Source organism: Halteromyces radiatus, assembly GCF_025201355.1.
Source record: "Halteromyces radiatus strain CBS 162.75 chromosome Unknown BX664scaffold_4, whole genome shotgun sequence".
NCBI lineage: Eukaryota > Fungi > Mucoromycota > Mucoromycetes > Mucorales > Cunninghamellaceae > Halteromyces > Halteromyces radiatus.
Genome location: NW_026251690.1, coordinates 484,644 through 499,973, shown reverse-complemented (window position 1 = coordinate 499,973; position 15,330 = coordinate 484,644). Strand labels below are relative to the sequence as shown.

The 15,330-nt window shown below is 33.5% G+C and overlaps 7 protein-coding genes across 7 annotated transcripts; 5 read left to right on the top strand and 2 right to left on the bottom strand.

The window, feature by feature from the left end:
* The first annotated feature begins 1,061 nt into the window (after positions 1 to 1,061).
* On the top strand, positions 1,062 to 1,837 carry BX664DRAFT_331531 (uncharacterized protein). Its single transcript, XM_051545154.1, has 4 exons — positions 1,062 to 1,147; positions 1,247 to 1,343; positions 1,399 to 1,472; positions 1,570 to 1,837. Exons 1-4 carry the CDS (start codon positions 1,112 to 1,114, stop codon positions 1,798 to 1,800), a joined length of 438 nt encoding a protein of 145 aa, XP_051399685.1. The 5' UTR covers positions 1,062 to 1,111; the 3' UTR covers positions 1,801 to 1,837.
* A 273-nt stretch (positions 1,838 to 2,110) lies between these two features.
* On the bottom strand, positions 2,111 to 2,709 carry BX664DRAFT_262602 (maf-like protein; the record flags this gene model as incomplete). Its single annotated transcript, XM_051540727.1, has 3 exons — positions 2,111 to 2,179; positions 2,275 to 2,375; positions 2,433 to 2,709. The coding sequence occupies 3 exons, from the start codon at positions 2,707 to 2,709 to the stop codon at positions 2,111 to 2,113; spliced, it is 447 nt and encodes a 148-aa protein (XP_051399684.1).
* A 416-nt stretch (positions 2,710 to 3,125) lies between these two features.
* Positions 3,126 to 3,897, top strand: BX664DRAFT_331529 (uncharacterized protein). The gene is made up of 5 exons (XM_051545153.1): positions 3,126 to 3,196; positions 3,271 to 3,375; positions 3,440 to 3,523; positions 3,594 to 3,631; positions 3,694 to 3,897. Exons 1-5 carry the CDS (start codon positions 3,194 to 3,196, stop codon positions 3,731 to 3,733), a joined length of 270 nt encoding a protein of 89 aa, XP_051399683.1. The 5' UTR covers positions 3,126 to 3,193; the 3' UTR covers positions 3,734 to 3,897.
* A 478-nt stretch (positions 3,898 to 4,375) lies between these two features.
* On the top strand, positions 4,376 to 7,377 carry BX664DRAFT_331523 (sulfate transporter family-domain-containing protein). Its single transcript, XM_051545152.1, has 8 exons — positions 4,376 to 4,456; positions 4,532 to 4,657; positions 4,757 to 5,030; positions 5,104 to 5,858; positions 5,926 to 5,957; positions 6,180 to 6,530; positions 6,778 to 7,031; positions 7,097 to 7,377. Exons 1-8 carry the CDS (start codon positions 4,414 to 4,416, stop codon positions 7,308 to 7,310), a joined length of 2,049 nt encoding a protein of 682 aa, XP_051399682.1. The 5' UTR covers positions 4,376 to 4,413; the 3' UTR covers positions 7,311 to 7,377.
* A 2,059-nt stretch (positions 7,378 to 9,436) lies between these two features.
* BX664DRAFT_331515 (putative methyltransferase-domain-containing protein) lies at positions 9,437 to 10,299 on the top strand. The gene is made up of 2 exons (XM_051545151.1): positions 9,437 to 9,902; positions 9,975 to 10,299. The coding sequence occupies exons 1-2, from the start codon at positions 9,457 to 9,459 to the stop codon at positions 10,267 to 10,269; spliced, it is 741 nt and encodes a 246-aa protein (XP_051399681.1). The 5' UTR covers positions 9,437 to 9,456; the 3' UTR covers positions 10,270 to 10,299.
* Positions 10,300 to 10,618: 319 nt separating this feature from the next.
* Positions 10,619 to 12,009, bottom strand: BX664DRAFT_279450 (3-isopropylmalate dehydrogenase). Its single transcript, XM_051541444.1, has 2 exons — positions 11,763 to 12,009; positions 10,619 to 11,678 (listed from the first exon to the last, which is right to left on the bottom strand). Exons 1-2 carry the CDS (start codon positions 11,935 to 11,937, stop codon positions 10,729 to 10,731), a joined length of 1,125 nt encoding a protein of 374 aa, XP_051399680.1. The 5' UTR covers positions 11,938 to 12,009; the 3' UTR covers positions 10,619 to 10,728.
* An 889-nt stretch (positions 12,010 to 12,898) lies between these two features.
* On the top strand, positions 12,899 to 15,003 carry BX664DRAFT_279443 (large subunit of biosynthetic type acetolactate synthase; the record flags this gene model as incomplete). The annotated part of the gene is made up of 2 exons (XM_051541443.1): positions 12,899 to 13,074; positions 13,149 to 15,003. The coding sequence occupies exons 1-2, from the start codon at positions 12,941 to 12,943 to the stop codon at positions 15,001 to 15,003; spliced, it is 1,989 nt and encodes a 662-aa protein (XP_051399679.1). The 5' UTR covers positions 12,899 to 12,940.
* Positions 15,004 to 15,330: the final 327 nt, after the last annotated feature.

Sequence of the window (15,330 nt, the reverse complement as noted above, 5' to 3'; positions counted from 1 at the left end):
TTTATATGACTTACTGGAAAAGGAAGCTCAAATAGCACCTGTCATTACTCTGTCTTTATGCAAAAATAAAATAAAAAAAATTCTTTTTTTTTTTTGTTTCTTTCTTTTTCTTCTTCTTAGTCTTTCTCTAATTCCTATTCAAACATTCAATTATATGATGCCAAAAACACCACCATTGTTATTACCAACTATTATAAATTCATCTTTTTTCACCGAGTATGAACCATGTCAACCATTCACACAATCATCATCCACTTCACCCTCCTCTGTACCGGCTAGTCATCAACTCCACACGGTTGATGAAGAAGATGAAACTAACAGCATTTTATCTGAAAGTATTTCCCATACTACCCATCAATCGCAACAACAACAACAACAACAAACCACTGACGAAATTGATGATGATGATGCTTCATCTTTTATGAATAATCAAACTGGATTACCCACTGTCTCCATCAAAACTGAAAAGTAATTTTTTTTTTAAAAAATCTCTATTTATTGGAAACAAAAAAAAAAAAGTTAGATTACCTTTTCTTTTTTTTTTTTTTTTTTTTTTTTTTAGAACATCGTCTAACACAAATCCAACTCAATTACAAACATTATCTTCGGCTTATGATGAATGGATGCATGTTTATGATTCTATCAAACAAAGAATTGATCTTAGTGTCGCCCAATTAGGGTAACCCAACAAAAAAAAAAAACGGTCTTTTATTTATCCTTTCTTTTTATAGACAAATAGAAAGGGAAGAATATGAAGCAAGTGAAGAATTATTAGCATATCAAGAAAATTTACAACATCGTGGTGACGGCTTACATGAATATTGGATTCGGTTACAACATATTGGTCAAGATATCTTTGGTGATTCATCATTTTAAAACTCTAGTTCTCTTCCGTCATCCTAGCATTTACCAAAAACGGAATTCTTCGTAATGCTGATGTTGCGTTGCGTAAGTCCCTTCTCTTTAGTGGTTGCTTTTCCTTTTTTATACTCAGCTGTCAAACCTCCCTTTCTTCATTTGAAATAAAAAGAAACTTTATTTCTACCTCTTCTTTTTTCTCCTTTTTTTTATTTTTTTATTTTTATTTTAAATTCATTAAACTATTATCGTTATGCCTTCCATTATTGTACCTTCAGAATATGGCTATGTAAGATCTTTTTTTTTCTTAAAAAAAACAAGAAAAGAACAATGATCGTAAGTGTATAACTCTAACTTAATTTTTCTTTTTTTCCTTATCATGCTTTAGGTCCTTGCTACTACGGTAGCCACTTCTATTTATCTTGTTTTCTTAACATCCAGAGTCGGTAAAGCACGTGGTAAAGCCAACGTACCTTATCCTTATGGTAAGTTATGATTTATAAAAAAAAATATACATATACTCATTATCGTTTATGATAGCTTATGCGGAAAAATCAGAAGCAGAAAAGGACCCTCTCAAGAATATCTTCAACTGTACTCAACGTGCTCATCAGGTATTTATATAAAAGAAAAATATGAGTCAAAAAATAAATAAATAAATAAAAAAAAAGAATAATTTAAAAATAATATTTTACTTTATTGGATGATTAGAATACGTTGGAATTTTGGCCTGTTGTGACAAGTTTATCGTTGATTGGTGGATTGGCTCATCCTCAAGTAGCCGCTGCAGCTCATGCATGGTGGTTATTGGGTCGCATTGTTTATGTTCGTGGCTATGTCACTGGTAATCCTCGGAACAGATTGTATGGTGTTGCTGGTCAACTTGGTTTATTGCCCTTATTGTTTACTGCTATCTCCTCTGTATATTATTTGATCAAATAAAATAGATGCTCACCTTGAAGTATCTCCTTTTTTTTTTTTTTGGGATTTAATGATTTGTTCGGATGGTCAAAGTGGTTGTGTAGAGAAAGTAGTGTTGTATGATGAGATAATATGTGATAATAAATAGGGATAAAGTCTATATGATTTCAATCACTGCACGTATCAACAAGTTAAGATGGGCCAAAAGAGAAAAAAAAAAAGGAATACAGTTTATTAAATACAAATAGCAGATATTAAATATTTATACAATTACTATAACACTATACTACACTATAGAGGAAGCTGGGAATAAGGAACCAATCGTGTAAGATCATATCCATTGTTTTGTTTTAGCTAGTTTCAATAATTCTTGATAAAGAGGGTGTTGTGGTAATCCAACCTATATTCAAGGAGTAATGATCAATAAGAGTCCTTTTTTTTTTTTTTTTTTTTTTTAATCCTTGGATGATAATATTGAGTTGTATCAACACTTACCACATTCCAATAATCACCTTCAATGTTTGATATGAATAATGCAGCAGGTCCTTGAATACCATAAGCACCAGCTTTGTCGAAAGGTTCTCCTTGACGAACATCTAAATGAAAGAAAACATATGAGTTCATTTTCATATATTCTATATATATATACTTACATTCAAAAATATCGTCATCACTGAGTGAAGCAAATGTCACCTTGGTAGTCGTGACAAACTGATAGTGAACATCTTTGGCGAGAATATGAACACCAGTAAGAGCTGTATGAGTTTGTCCACTGAGTTGTCGTAACATACTAATAGCTTGATCGGCATCCTTTGGCTTTTCCAGTACTTGGTCCTTGTACACTACCACAGTATCAGCTCCTATGACTACGTCTGCTGTAGGTAAGTTTTCGTCCGATTGACATCGTTTCCATACTTCGTTTGCTTTCATCCAAGCCGTATCAGAAACATATGCTTCCTTGGTATCATAAGCTGCCGGATTATTTTCATCAGGTTCCAATGTTGGTACCACCTTGAAGTCTTTGAGTCCCTAAGATAATAAATAAAAAAAAAATTGTGGATGAGAAAACCAAGAACGAAATAAAAAAAAGAAAATAATAAAAACTTACCATGGCTTGTAAAATTTCACGTCGTCTTGGAGATGCTGAAGCAAGTACAACAGTTTTTTCTGCAAGAGCACGCCATAGGGGTAAATCAAGAGGCATTGTAAAATGATGAAAAGAGGTACAATTACATTTTTTTTTTCATGTTGAATAGAAATCAATTCAACGTCACTGAAAATTGAAGAACCGCACACTACACAAAGAGAGGAGAAGGAAGAGAGCCTAGGAAAAACAAACAAAAACAAAAATCCGCACTCTTTTTCTTTTTCTTTTTACCTCCCCCCACTCTTTCATTCAACTTCAAAATCGATCATGGTACAACTTCAAAGATAAATATTATTTTATTTTACATTTATTGACAAACATCCTTTTTTTTTAATTCTTGATAGCCCGTTCCTTTTGAAGCCCTTCTTCCTTTTGGTATTATTACCGGTTTTTTCATGGCTACTGCTAGTGGTTTGAAAGCTGTTAAATACTATGGTAGCGATAAACATGTAAGGAAACTAGTTTATTTCTCAATATAAGAAGTGTATCTAAAATTTATTTATTATTTATTAGCCTCACCGATTTGGTCTTGACAACTGGGATTTACAAATGATGGAACGTGATAAACGTTTAACTGGTTCTTTCCGTGGACAATCTGTAAAACTTGATATTTTTATTTAAACTGGTGACACTCATTTTTTTTTTTCTTTTTTCTTCTTTCTCATAGACAAATCCTACAGCACCACCCGAATTCGCCACCAATAGGTAATAATAACAACTTGTTCAGGAGTAAGAAAGTCTAATATATTTTTTGTATTTTACAATAGTATTTGGTATTTGGAAACTCCAAGAGACAAAGGACAATAGATCTATTCATCCTTTCAGTTGTTTATTTTCCTTCATATTTGAAATAGATCTATTGTATCTCCCTCTCTTTCTCTCTCTCTCTCTCTCTCTCCTGTACTCTCTCTCTCACACATACATACATACATACATACTATACACATCTTTCTTTTTTATTCTTCCTTATTATCTTATATACAAAATAGTTTGATCGTATTATCAAATAAACGAATTCATATTGTGGATCGATCCTTTTTTTTTTTTTATGGATGATATTCTATTTCTTGCTCTATTTTTTTTTGGATGTTTTTCAATGAAATAACTACAAGATGATTTTAAAGTAGAGGATATCATGTTTTTGTTTCCTATAACATCAAATGATATGTAAAAAAAAAAAAATAGTGATTGTTCTTTTTATGTCAAATTACAAAGATATACCGTAGATGATGATCACTTCTGTAACCATAGGGATTCACCTTCCTCACTTTCTTTGAGATCTTGAACGATTGTCTAGCGTCAGTTCAGTGTAACGCACTTGGTACCTCAAGAACATCAAGGTCGAGGATCAAGCCAGACGGAAATTGAAATCTACCAAACTCAAAAAAAAGGCCATTTCTTTTTTGCCTCTCTTTTTTTTTTTTCTTTCTTTCTTTCATTACCTTTTTCTTTTTTTTTTTTTCATTCTTCTCATTACTTGTTGTGTCATGTCGAGACCACATAATGCCAATGTGCCTTCTCGTGACGGAAGTAAGTATTTGTATTTGTTCCAATGTATCATATTAATTCCGAAAACTGGTCATTTAAAACTATGAAACATTATAGGTTTATCCCATGGTGATAGTGATAGTGAAGAAGATACTTACGGACCTTCTATCCGTGTTTCAGAAAGTCAAGCTCTCTTGGGTTTAGGTCAATACAATCAACCAAGATATATGACAGCATCTCCAAGTAAGTAAAATAAAAATGTTTGTAAGAAAAATTTTCTTCACTTTATATATACTTACTTTTTTTTTTTATTTTTTTTTTTTTTTTTATCGATAACCTTAGTTCCTTCAGCTCAACTCTATATCGATCCAGAACCAAGAGATAAATGGACCCTTTTGAAAGTGCGATCAAAGTACTACCTTCCTATTCTGCAATGGTTACCGTTATACAATCGTCAACTCTTTATAGGTGACTTGTTCGCTGGATTGACCTTGGCCTGTTTATTGATTCCTCAAGCTTTATCTTACGCTACTGCTTTATGTAAACTTGAAGCGATTCATGGTCTATATGCTATAGCTTTCCCTGCGATCACATATGCTATTTTTGGTATGTCAAGGTAATATACGTTAAAATCAATAATAATAATAATATAAGAAAAACCTCACGTTTTCTATATAATGTACATATAGACAAATGTCAGTTGGTCCTGAAGCTACTCTCTCTTTACTAGTTGGTTCATCTATTGCCGCACAAGGTCATACACCTGATGACGAAAATAACGTGGATCCTTTAGCCTGGGCATGTTTGATGACTTTATTTGTCGGCATTTTCACCTTCTTACTCGGGATCTTTCGTCTTGGTTTCCTTGATAGTCTTATGAGTCGTGCTCTTCTCCGTGGTTTTATTACTGGTGTTGCCTTGGTGGTTTTATTACAACAAACGATTATTTTACTTGGATTGGTAAATCTTAGTGAACAAGCTGGCATCTCCGAAGCATCTACTACTGTGGCAAGATTCATCTTTTTAGTCAAGAATATTCATCAAAGTCATCCCTTGTCTTCCTTTGTATCAGGGGTATCTGTGTCTATACTTTTGGCTTTCCGTGTACTCAAATCAAAAACTAGCATGAAATGGATTCTTCTCTTACCTGAAGTACTTGTGGTGGTAGTCATTTCGATTTTATTAACCTATTTTTGTGATTGGGAACATCAAGGATTAGATATACTTGGTACAATTGAAGGTGCTGGAAAGATTCCTCTCCCATCTATTCCGTCCTTCCCAGCAAATCATCATATGAAAGATCTATTGGTGACTGCCGCTATGATTGCTATTATTGGATTTGTGGAATCTGTTGTCATTGCAAAAACATATTCAAGTCGTCACAACTATTCTGTCAGTGCCAATCGTGAATTAGTTGCTCTTGGTGTAGCCAATACAGTATCAGGTATTTTTAAAAAAAAAAGGGATGATGAGATTGAATATGAAACTCCAATGATATTATTTACAATTAGGTTTAATGCAAGGTATCCCTGCGTTCGGTTCGGTAAGTAAAGGAAAAACGGAATGGGGGGAAGGGATAGATGTAAAGAATTGGGAAAAAAAAAAGGGAGGAGAAGGAAAAAAAAAATTCTCTTCATGTACAAATATGGAAATAAGGAATTCGACAAGTGGGAAAGAACGATGGTTCTATTTGTCAATTAGAATAGAATTGACAAAATCGTTTTACTTACTCCTATTCTTTTTGATCTTATCTTCTTACTTGTAGGTAGCACGTAGTAAAATTAATGATCGTGCAGGTGCTAGAACTCAGATGGCAAGTTTGATGACAGGTGTTATGACGTTGTTGGCCATTTTCTTCTTGTTACCCTACTTTTATTATCTTCCCAAAGCAGTTCTATCTTCTATTATTTTTGTGGCCGTTCTCTCATTATTGGCTGAATTACCTGAAGACTTACATTTTATATTCAAAGTACATGCTTGGCGTGATTTGGCTTTACTGTTGGTTACTTTCCTGGCAACGGTCATGATCTCTTTAGAATTTGGCACGTTATTGGCTGTGACGTTATCTCTGCTCCTTACTATCAAAGAAACAAGTTACCCTCGGATATCTATCATGGTAAGGGGAAAAAAAAAAGAAATAAAATAGTAGTATAGGGAGTGGAATTTTTGTATCGCGCGAGGAATCAAGCGAGAAAAAAAGTTTGTGTGTATACATATATATATAGATATATATATTGGACGTGCGTATAGATGAATTGGGGCAAAAAGAAGTAACATGGTGAGGATAAACAATGCAAGGGCACAATAGAATAAGAGACAACGGCAAAATGCAACAAGGTACTGAATTCCTTTTTTTTTAATAGGGTAGAGTCAAGGGAAATCATCAAAAGTTTAGACCTATTCAAGATGGACCTGATGAAATCGAACATATGGAAGATGTGTTAATTATTCGCGTAGAAGAACCTTTGTTTTTCGCTAATACTGGACAATTGAAAGATCGACTTCGACGATTGGAACAATTTGGAGATATGTCAACACATCCTTCTGAAACACCAAGATTAGGAGATTCTCGATATATTATTTTTGACGTGGATCATATGCCATATATTGATGCAAGGTAAAAGAAATAAAATGAAAATGTTGTAAGGAATGATAATTTATTTTCATTTATTTTTTTAATAGTGCTGTACAAATCCTGTATGAAATTGTGGAATCTTATCATCAACGTCAAATTCAAGTATTCTTTGTACGTCTTCGAGAACGACCTTTGGAAATGTTTGAAAGATCAGGATTATTAGATTTGATCGGGGATGATCATCGATTACGCAAGGTGTCTGAAGCCATTGAAGCCGTTGAACGTGATATCACCAAACATAGTATTATAGTGCAACAATAGTTTAGATACCCATTTATATTTAGTTATTCCTTTATCTATCAAATAAAACCATATATTGTATTTATGACAATGTACTATTTGTTCTATTTTAGAAATACTGATGATCAGTGATGTTACTTAAGATGATGACAGCTATGACGATGATGGTACTAAAGATGATGGAAACGTTCATGTAATAATTTAAAAAAAAGGTCGGTGATAAACCATTTATGGCAGAAACATGTGCCAAAATTTTTTAGTAGTAGTAGTAGTAGTGCAAGGAGTGATCGAGAAGTGTGTGTATATATAGCTATTTATACGTATTATGCGTGCGTATATCTGCGTAATGATGAAATGAATTTAGACGATGTTATTTTAAAAAAAAAAATGAAATAAAATAAAAAAAAAGATTCTATTCAGTACTTACCAAACACGGAAATCAAGAAGAAACGCTCCCTTCGAGAATCTCCTATTCATTATCCTTTTGGAAAATAAACAAAAAATCCATGGTTTTTTTTTTTTTTACTCCTTTATGTTAAAAAAGAAAAAAAGAAATATTAATGAAAAAAAAGGGTAGTTGAAAAGAGTTTTTTTCTTTTTGCCCCCACCAACAAAAATGTCATCCATGCATCCATGTTCTTTTTCTTTTTTTTTCCCAGGCACCGACAAACCACCTTGGTATTAGTCCTTTCATCATGGGATTTAAATACCGCCTTTCTTTTTTATGATGGAACCTTGTGTACGCCCCTGAATCTTTTTTATGAAATCAAATAAAAGCTATAAAAAAAAACTAGTTTGTCTCTTTTTCTTCTTCTTTTTTTTTTAACTCCTCTTTCTCTTTCTCTCTCTCTCTCTTTATTTTTTTTTTTTCTGTCTGTATCTATTTATTATTGTATTTCAATATAGTTAAAGATCAAAGAAAAGATCATCTTCTTCTAAAAAAGGAAAAAAAGTAGAAGAAAACTGCACTTGTCATTTTGCTGATCATTTAACTGGTTTAATTTCCCGCTCTCCTGCCTTTTTTTTTTTGGTTGCATATTTACTTATTCTTTTTTTTTTTTTTTGTTTTGTTGATCTATGGTAAGGGTTCATGTAAAAGAAATGGTTTTTTTTTTTTTTGTTGATCGTTTCCTTTTTTAACAGGTTCTTTGATCCATTATTGTTCGTGCGCCAAAAAAATTTAATACAACTTGATCCCTAAAAAAGAAACTAAAAAAAAAAAAGGAACTTTGTCATCAACATATATTCTTCTTCTTTCAACGTGGCTAATCTTCTTATTCCTTGTCATCATTTTCTCTTTGTTGACTTTTGTTCTTTGATCTGTTTCATCATGGATAAACATTTAAATTTAAGACGACCAAGACCTCAAAATCCAAAACCTAGACCTTCTCCCGATTCTCCTCCACCTATATCTAATAGTACGCCATCCTCCTCCAGTAATGAAGAAATCATATCTAATATGGATACGCCTCAACAAGATGATGATCGAACAAATAGTCAAACGGATCATCCTCATCATCATGAAGAAACAAAAAAAGTTAAATGGTTTTTCTGTTTTCCATTGATTCCATCAAGAAGGCATAGACGACAACCATCCGAATAATTAATTTCCTCCATTCCCTTTTTTTTTTTTTTTTTAATTGTATGCTTCTCTTACTATTATTTTATGTTAATACTTCCCACTTGATACCTTTTTACTCCGATGATCGGTTCTCATTATTGTATTTATGCAGAAATCATTTGTTATTTTTTTTTTATGCTATTTTTATGTTGTGATAAGTTATGTTGTCTTTATATATAATTCAAAACCCCAATTTTTATTTATTCTATTATAAATGTAATCATGATTTTTTAAAAATTCTGTATAATATTTTTAAAAGAAAAAAAAAAAAAACCTCTTGTAGTGAATCTCGGAATCAATTTAACCGTGAATGACCTTTTTTTTTTTTTTTTTTTTCGGGTGGTACTTGATTTTGTCGAGAAAAGGAATCACAGGTCTGGATTGGTTTTTCTTCAATCACACCTATCAACGGACTGCTAAAAAAGGTAACTTTTTTTTTTGTTGTATCCATAGCGGAGGGTATGAAGGATTTTCCTTTTTTTTTTTTTTTTTTTTTTTTTTTTTTTTTTTGCATTTTCCTTTTTTTTTTTTTTATACTCATTTCTCATGGCGTTGACAAATGTACAAGCGGATGAAAAGAGAATCTATGGCATATTAAAGTTGAATGGTGAAGATACAGATCAAACCGACAGCAACAATAGTAGTGATTCGGAACAAGGAAGACACATTACAAAGGAAACAGTGGGCAATGTACAAGTGGCATTATGGCAAGATGTCAGTGGTGGCTGTGGAGGAAGGACATGGGAAGCGGCTTATGTGATGATCAAGTACATGCTGTGGAAAGAACGACAAGGAGAAACTTCGTTTTTGTCTGGCAAGAAGATCCTTGATCTTGGTAGTGGTACAGGTTTGGTGGGTTTGGCCATGGCGAAAGCATGTCCTAGTTTGGCTCATATGGAATTGACTGACCAGATCCCCATGATGTCCCTTTTACATGACAATATTTTATTGAATCAGTTGCAAGACAAAGTAAGTGCTTCTGTTCTGAACTGGTAAGGCATATATATATATATACATATTGATTTTTTTTTTCTTATTCATTCGCTTTATTTTGATTGATTTAGGGGTGAACCTACTGATCATACCGTGGATATTGTATTTGCATCAGATTGTGTGTATTTGGAAGTAGCCTTTCAACCTTTGGTGGATACGTTGGTGATGTTGACTGAAAACAACAACAATGTGCAAATCTATATGTCCTATCGAAAAAGAAGAAAGGCAGACAAACGATTCTTTGGCTTGGCAAGAAAACAATTCAATATTATTGATATCATGGATGATCCAGAACGTCCTGTATATTCAAGACAAGGACTTCATTTGTATCGATTAGAAAGGAAAATTCATCATCATCATCATTGATTCCATGTTTTTTTTTTTTTTTTTGGTTACCCCTTTTTGTTCTTCCTAGATATATTCTTTTTCTTTTTTGATGAAAGTATCCTCCTTTTTTTTTGTATTCCACGTTATTGCCTCATCCACGTTTTTCCATTTTTTTTTTTTTTTTTTTTTTTTTTTTTTTTTTTTTTTTTTTACAATACCATATATTAAATAAAATAAAAAAAAAAAGTATCTCGTTTTCCAATGCATTGATGCCAAATCAACGTTTTTTTTTTTCCATCATACCCCTTCCGAGTCTCCTTGCCATCAATAATCTTCTTTAATCACGTTTATCATGAAACTAGGATGTCCTCTTTTTTTTTTTTTTTTTATAGTATAAACACATATTTTATTCAATGATTTGATAACACGCTTTTTTTTTTAAACCAATATCCATAAACTGTACAATAAAACTATCCGTACATACCAATCCAACTATTTCTATAATTTTTCCAAAAGTCCAGCCAAAGCTTCGGCCACCTTGTCCCCGACTTCAGTAGTAGTATTGTCCCCATGAAGATCACGAGTACGAATATTGGCATCCAAGACTTGACGTACAGCTTGTTCAACAGCTTGAGCTTCTTGTTCAAAACCAAGGGAATAACGTAACAAAAGAGCGACACTAAGAATAGTGGCGATGGGATTGGCGATATTTTGACCGGCAATATCAGGAGCAGAACCATGGATGGGTTCATATAAACCAACACATTTGCTCTTTCCATCAGGTAAACCATTCAAGGAGGCAGAAGGCAAAAGACCAAGGGAACCAACAATCACAGAGGCTTCATCAGAAAGAATATCACCAAACATGTTTTCTGTCAATACTACACCATTGAGTTTCTTTGGATTTTGCACCATGGCCATGGCAGCCGAGTCCACCAAATGATGATCGAACTTGATATCAGGGAATTCCTTGGTCAAGGTTTCAGTGACAGTGGTACGCCAGAGACGAGAGGTAGCCAACACATTTGCCTTATCAATGGAATGGATTTGACCTACAGGTGTTTGTTTTTGAGCCAAAAGGGCAGCCAAACGAGTGACACGTTGGATTTCTTCACGGGAGTAAGGTAAAGTATCATAAGCCTTGCCATCTTCACCAGCTTCTTGACGATCACCAAAATAAATACCACCTACCAATTCACGTACAAATACAAATTCCGTACCTTGCACCACATGATCTTTCAAAGGCGATAAAGGTAAAAGACTGTCTGAAGCAAACGTGACAGGTCGAAGATTAGCATAAAGATCCAAAGATTTACGTAATTTGAGTAATCCTTGTTCAGGTCGAGGTCCACTACCAATTTGAGCATTGGGAAGTCCACCTACAGCTCCAAGTAAAATAGCATCCGCATTTTTACAAGCTTCCAAAGCAGAATCAGGAAGAGGTTCGCCTAAAAAAAAAAAAAAAAAGAATATAATTGAGTCATTGGTGTCAAACATGTTTTTTTTCTTGTTTTCTTTTCTCCTTTTCTTACCAGTTTTTTCAAGAGCTGCTAAACCAATGAGTTCATTAATAAATTTGAATTCCACATTGAGAGCCTTGGAACGATGTGCAGAAATAACATTAAGGATTTTGACGGCTTCACCAACGACTTCAGGACCAACACCATCACCAGGCAAACAAACAATAGTAATAGGCTTAGCAGACATAATAATAAGAACGCGTTTATTGTTGTTATTATATATAAAAAGTGTGAGAAAAAAAAAGAAGAAAAAAAAAAAAAAGAAAAAAGAACTGGATCTCCCTTTTAGTTTAGGGGGAAAGAAGGATTTTCTAAAAGGAAGAATTTAGAGCTCAGAAGATCTAAGAGTCAGGGATGACAGCCAATCAAATTCAACTACTCCAAATGTCAATGAAATGCAGTATCCATAGTGTTTCTTTTTTTTATTTATGAATGTGTTCATCATATATTTATATGAAAAATAGAAAAACTATCATTGAGATAAAAGTATAATTATTTAATTCCAAGATCAAAAAATCAAAATCTAAAGGAAACCAATGCAGAAACATAAAAAAAAAAAGATAATCACTTGTTATGCATAAAACATCATCATTCTTATCATATTAAAGTTAAATCATCAAATAGTGGAATATATAATACGCTTTATGTTCTCTTGTTCTTTGTTATTTTTCAAATGTTAGAAAGGAGAAGGTAATCGGTGACTAAATTATACTTGATTTTGATTGGCTTACTTGTAACAATGTCTCATCGAGGGTTTAGCCAATAATACGCGTTAAGGTTCGTAATCTTATCTCCCTTGATTTCTTGCATTTTATTGGTGTATGACTCATTGAACATGCAAAACCAACATATTGAAATAAGAAATAAAAAAATATATTAGAATCAAAAAGTAAAAAAAAAAAAAAAAAATAAAAAATAAAAAATAAAAAAATAAATAATAAAAAAAAAGAATATGATGTTTAGTTATATTTAATAATGATTGAATTATTATATAAACTTTGGTTTCATATGATGATAATAATGCAAGCCTGTTTTCCTATTGATCTGCTTTGAGTCACATATCTACAACTCCGCATCCATTTCTATTTGAGGTCCAATCTGAAGAGATAAAAAAAAAAAAAAACTTTTCTTTTCCTTTTTCTACGTTTCTTCTTTTCTCCAACTTTTTTTTTTTTATAACAGTGAACAACATGATTGCTTCAAAAACTCTACGACATACAGCACCAAGGTTTCTCAAGCGTTCTAATCTTTTACTTCCTATTGCTTTAAGGACAATTCACAACTCGTCAAAAACAAAAGGTGCTGCTGCCACAGCTATTTCAAGGTAAATAATATAGAAAAATAAAAAGTGAAATAAATAAATATATGAATAACCTCTTTTTTTTTTTATTATTTTAGTGGTGGTGGTCATGTTGCTGATATTCCAAATAAAAAAGTTCAACCTCTGTTCAAAAAATCAACAGAACCTCAAATGGACAATTCTTTTGTGGGCAAGTCTGGTGGTGAAATCTTTCATGAAATGATGTTAAGGCATGAAGTAAAACATATCTTTGGTTATCCTGGTGGTGCTATTCTTCCTGTTTTTGATGCAATCCATGAATCCAATTATTTTGATTTTATTCTTCCACGTCATGAACAAGGTGCTGGACATATGGCTGAAGGTTATGCTAAAGCTACTGGTAAACCTGGTGTGGTTTTAGTGACATCTGGTCCTGGTGCAACCAATGTTGTTACTGCAATGGCAGATGCTTTAGCTGATGGTGTTCCTCTTGTTGTATTTACTGGTCAAGTGCCTACTGCTGCTATTGGTACTGATGCTTTCCAAGAAGCCGATGTTGTTGGTATCTCTCGAGGATGTACAAAATGGAATGTGATGGTCAAAGATATTGCTGAATTACCTCGTCGAATCAATGAAGCTTTTACTATTGCCACTAGTGGTCGACCTGGACCTGTATTGGTGGATTTACCCAAGGATGTGACAGCTGGTGTGTTACGTCGTCCTATTCCTACAAATGCAATGATCCCTGCTCGTCCTGCTGCTATTCCCAACACTGCTATTGGTGCATTCACTGAAGAAGCTTTATCCAAACCTTCCCCCGTACTCAAACGTGCAGCCGAACTCATCAACCAAGCTAAACGTCCTGTCATCTATGCTGGTCATGGTATTGTAGGTCATCCAGATGGTCACAAGATTCTTACTCAACTCGCAAATCAAGGCAATATCCCTGTTACAACTACTCTTTGTGGTCTTGGTGTATTTGACGAAGAAGATCCAAAATCTCTTCATATGCTTGGTATGCATGGATCATGTTATGCTAATCTCGCTATGCAACATGCCGATGTGATCATTGCTCTTGGTGCTCGCTTTGATGATCGTGTCACTGGAAATGTCAAGGCGTTTGCTCCTGAAGCTATCAAGGCCAGCAAAGAAGGTCGTGGTGGTATTCTTCATTTTGAAATCATGCCAAAGAATATCAACAAGGTGGTGGAAGCAACGGAAGCAATCGAAGGCGATGTGACTGAAAATGTACAAAAGATGTTACCTCATATTGCGTCAGCCGAACGTAAGGATTGGTTCAACACTATCAACAACTGGAAAGAAAAGTATCCCTTCTATTATGAACCTGCCACTGGTGATGAAGTACTTAAACCTCAACAAATCATTGAAGAACTCAATCTACAGACAAAGGATATCAAGGATAAGGTGATTGTGACAACAGGTGTGGGACAACATCAAATGTGGGCAGCTCAACTTTATCGATGGCGCCATCCTCGTACATTTATTACATCTGGTGGTCTAGGAACAATGGGATACGGATTACCTAGTGCTATTGGAGCCAAGGTGGCAAAACCTGATCACATTGTGGTGGATATTGATGGTGATGCTTCTTTTTCAATGACGGCCATGGAATTAGCAACAGCTGCAGAATTCAATATTGGTGTTAAGGTGTTACTTCTCAACAACTCATTCCAAGGTATGGTCAAACAATGGCAAGATTTATTCTATGAAAACCGATATTCTGGTACTGTGATGAAGAATCCTGATTTTGTCAAATTAGCCGAATCTATGGGTGTCAAAGCCATCCGTGTTACCAAGGCATCTGAAATCCCAGAAAAAATGAAGGAATTTTTGGAACATGATGGTCCCGTGTTGATGGATGCTGTGGTTTGCAAGAAAGAGCATTTGTTCCCTATGGTACCTGCTGGTAAAGCTTTGGATGATTTTATTGTGCATCCCAAACTCATAAAATAGGTAGATTAGATTCTTTTTTTTTTTTTTTTTTTTTTTTAAATCGATCCACATTTTATTTTTGATCGATCTACTCATTTTAGTTTAGTATGTGTTTATTTGCTTTCATTAGTACAATTTACCTTTATTTTTTTTTCTTCTCTGCATATCTTCCTATCATCATCTCTACTTTATACATATTTATATAATTTATTCAATCACATCTCAATTGATCATTTCAATAAAAAAAGTTGTATCATATATCCCATAGTTATCATAATATATTCATGTCTATCTAGATTTATTTTATGTGTGATGTACGATAATCGTGCATAATCTATCTTACGAGTC